This window comes from Gastrolobium bilobum, unplaced genomic scaffold, assembly GCF_033153095.1.
Source record: "Gastrolobium bilobum isolate Gb01-03AN ecotype WA unplaced genomic scaffold, APGP_CSIRO_Gbil_v1 utg2926, whole genome shotgun sequence".
In the NCBI taxonomy this organism is placed as follows: domain Eukaryota; kingdom Viridiplantae; phylum Streptophyta; class Magnoliopsida; order Fabales; family Fabaceae; genus Gastrolobium; species Gastrolobium bilobum.
In genome coordinates this window covers 580,967-584,729 of record NW_026898807.1, presented here as the reverse complement: position 1 = coordinate 584,729, position 3,763 = coordinate 580,967, and the positions used below count along the sequence as shown (strand labels likewise).

The following is a 3,763-nucleotide window of genomic DNA, read 5'->3' as shown; positions in this document are numbered from 1 at the left end:
GCCGCATCAGACACCATGTCAGAGCAGATTAGCAATAGGGCCTTTTACCTGTGCTGGTGCTGGTGCCTGGTGGGTGGTGGCCAAACCTCATTACAGATGCGCCTCGTGTCCAGTTTGGTCTAAGCTATTGCCACGTCTCTTCTTGTCCTGCTTCCAGAGTTTCCAGCCCATTCGGGCCTTCCTCATTTGCCCATCTCACTCAATCACACCATATCCTGTGTTCTTTCTCTCTTCCCTACATTATGGGAGGCATCAACCAGAGTTTATTTAGAAATAAAAAAAATAAAGTAAGAAACTAGTAATTCATATCCAATCATTGACTGTGACCTATATATTGGTTTTTATGACTCTCGTCTAATTTATGGTTATTAAGATTTTGGAAATTCCTATATGATTTGCATCACTTACTCATGTTGGGGGAAAATATCAACCTATCTACCTATATTTATTATACTATTTCCTTTTATGGTTAATATCACTGGGTCACACTTCTTCATAAAACGGCTAAGTAGCTGCTACTTCCCTAGCATTGTTAGACAAACGTGATTATATAAATATAAAAGATTTCTTCATCAAGATTGAGAAGATATTTCATCTATCATCTTAATTCAAAATGTTAATAATAGTGATATATCAAGAAAGTTGTCACCATCAGGTTTCATTGATAATTATTTTATTCATCTGACACCGTACCCCAGATGGCCAACGGGTGATATTAATGCTTTCACGGGTTTCGCTCGTAAGGAGACTTCTCACTATCAATGTTTTTGTGACTCAATTTTAACACTACTTTGCAAATTCTGAAACATGCTTTAAACGCATATGTAAGTGATGGACCCTCCCCAAGCTGGCATTTATTATTCATGCTATTGGTTAATTATGCATCTACTATTTTTTTTTTTTTGGGTGATAATCAACATATGCGTCTACTTAGTCTTCTCCAGAGTTATCAAACGAGATAACCCAAAATTCCTAATAACATCATGATATTTAAGATGCTACATTTGTACAAGTGGCCTTTTCATGGGGAAGAATATTGGTGGAACCACTTACCCTCACTTTCATATACAAATTGGAATGGACGCTCATCTTTTCTGAAGAGTTATTGATCCATTTTTTTTATGATTGAGATAGTCGAGTATTAATTTGGTAACCTTTCGATTTTTTACGACAATGTTAATCATTATTCTCGTATAATGTATGCACGTAAGTACGTTGCTTTGCCTTTATCCCGAATTTGTTGTGCTTCTCGAGCATGCGTACGGTATAAACAATTTTGAGCGGCGAAGACTAAAGAATAAAAGACAGAATGCATCCAAGGTTCCAAGTTTTTCCAAGATAATCTTCCCGTCATCATGAACAAGGTTTATGGTATTTCTTGGCGTTATTGAAAGCTGTGAGTCTCTGACTGCTGAGTCCAGTCCTAATTTTCAGTTACCAACTATCATTTATTAATGTGAAATTTTTGCATACATAGGTTAAAGCGGGCTCCTCAAAAACCTTTTATTGCTACATAATTAACCATTCTCACTAACAGTGTTATCAACAAGATTCAAACTTCAATTTCTTTGTTGGAAGATCGGAAGTGTTATCGTTAGACTACTTTTATTTGTTGAATATAATATTCTAATTTAATATTTATTATATATTATTTTAAAATTTAGTTGAACTACTGATCCAGAATATCGACTAAGTTGATGATCGATTCGAATTTTAAAACACTAATCACTAAAACATGACGTATTAACGACAACACAGTTTAAATATTTAGTTAAAGGGGTTTGATTTTCTCATGTTAAATGAGAATTCAATTCTCATGTTGTAGAGATAAAAAGCATGTGGGACCTAGGTTCATCACATAAAAATATAGCTGTTTTTTACGGCCGGTTCGCAACACCTGACGCCAACCCTCCTCCTTTATCCTGGCTTGGGACAGGCCATGCATGCAAGCACACATGGGCAGAGTTCATGTGGGACCTAGGTGTTAGAAAAAATTATATGTAGGACCATGTCAGCACGAAAATCGAAGGGTGTGTAGGAAAATTTGAATTTTCATGTTAAATGAGAATTATAAAACCCTTAGTTAAAAGCATATAATGGTTAAAAATGAAAAAAAAAATGTCAAAAACAATGTTCTACGTAAAAAATGAAATGAGATACTTAGCACACTTTTTTAGTACAGGGTATCAAATACTTAGCACACTTTTCTCGGTCATTACTTTATAATGAAAAAATTGTCCCATTTCCATCTCCATGGGTAGCCTTTTTATTGTCATTCTCCATAAATCCAAAGCCCATTATTGGCATTTCCACATCAATCTCCCAAGCTTCCAATCTATTTAAGGCATTGCTTAATGCTTACCCACTCTATTCATTATTGACAAGCACACACAAGAGTCAGAGACTCTGCTCACAAATCACAATACAAAAGATTAAAGCAGCATAGCAATATAAGCATAAGCAACCATTGTGTGTGACATCATGGGATTTCCAACGGGATATCCCGAGGTTGTGTTACCAAAGCTGTTTATGCACCTCCTTTCCTTATTGGGTTTCATCAGAGAACTCATCACCGTCCTCTTATGCTATCTCGGTCTCCACGATTTCCTCCAACCGGACATTGCCTGGCCCGACCGGATATCGGAGTTCCAATCGGTGTCTTCACTGCTGATCCGGGATATCCTGCCGGTGGTGAAGTTCTCCGACGTGGTGGACCCGCCGGAGAGCTGCGCCGTTTGCCTCTACGAATTCGAGACAGAAGACGAGATCAGACGGCTCACAAACTGCCGCCACATATTCCACAGGGGTTGCCTGGACCGTTGGATGGGATACCATCAGAGAACGTGCCCCTTGTGCAGGACACCCTTCATACCCTATGATATGCAAGGTGCCTTCAATGAGATACTCTGCGCAGCTTCTGGGATTGATGAGTGTCCTCCCATCACGCCTTTGTAGGTTCTTCTACCACTGCACAATGCAATGCACACAGTGTTGAGCATTTATTTATTTTTTCTTTTTTTTCTTTTGTGGGTATTTTTTTGTTGACAAGCAATTATAGAAAAAAAAAAAAAAAAAAGTACAAGAAGAAGAAGGGCATGTTCTGTTCAGGGGGTTGTTGTGTATATAATATACAGAAATTCAAAGAAAATGGAAAGCTGAGAACTGTGGTTATGCATAGAATTTATTTAGATGATTTTGTTAAGGTAGCTCCAGCTCCAGCTCCTCCTTAATTTTTTCAGAATTGGGATCTAACTATTCTTATCAGTTTAGCTCTCTTGTCTCACTTCTTTCTTTTTCTTTTAAGCATTTACCAATCCCACTCCTCCCAGATTTGCAATCATTTATTAATATAATATTGAATGGTAGGTTTTACTGATATAAGGACAGAGACAGAATTTGCTTCCGGTTTTAGCATTTTTGGTGCTTTTGATTTGGATGGATGGTTGAGGGATTATATTTCACCGGATTTCTACGACCTATTACTTTATATTTGAGTCGATATTCATCTCTTGGATCTCTTCTATTCCAAGTATAAATAGGGGCGTACCTAATTTGCTACATTCTTTTGTATTTTAATGATATCAGAATTTCAACAAATTTGTTTTTGTACTCACCCCACCTGTCATAGACCAATAGATAACCTCAAGGATAGAGTTCAAGGACTTGAGGGTTATGGGTCATCCAAATTTATGTGACTACTCACTCATATCTCTGGAACTGGAAGGACCAAGCTAAGGTCTCATTTTTATGCTTCACTTACTGT

The 3,763-nt window shown here is 37.3% G+C and overlaps 1 protein-coding gene across 1 annotated transcript; it reads left to right on the top strand.

The window, feature by feature from the left end:
• Positions 1-2,479: 2,479 nt before the first annotated feature.
• LOC133284298 (brassinosteroid-responsive RING protein 1-like) lies at positions 2,480-2,955 on the top strand. The gene has a single exon (XM_061481297.1). The coding sequence runs from the start codon at positions 2,482-2,484 to the stop codon at positions 2,953-2,955; it is 474 nt and encodes a 157-aa protein (XP_061337281.1). The 5' UTR covers positions 2,480-2,481.
• The last annotated feature ends 808 nt before the right edge of the window (positions 2,956-3,763 follow it).

Coding starts and splice junctions, on each gene's coding strand:
- LOC133284298 (XM_061481297.1), top strand. CDS start 2,482: ATGGGATTTCCAACGGGATATCCCGAGGTTGTGTTACCAAAGCTGTTT.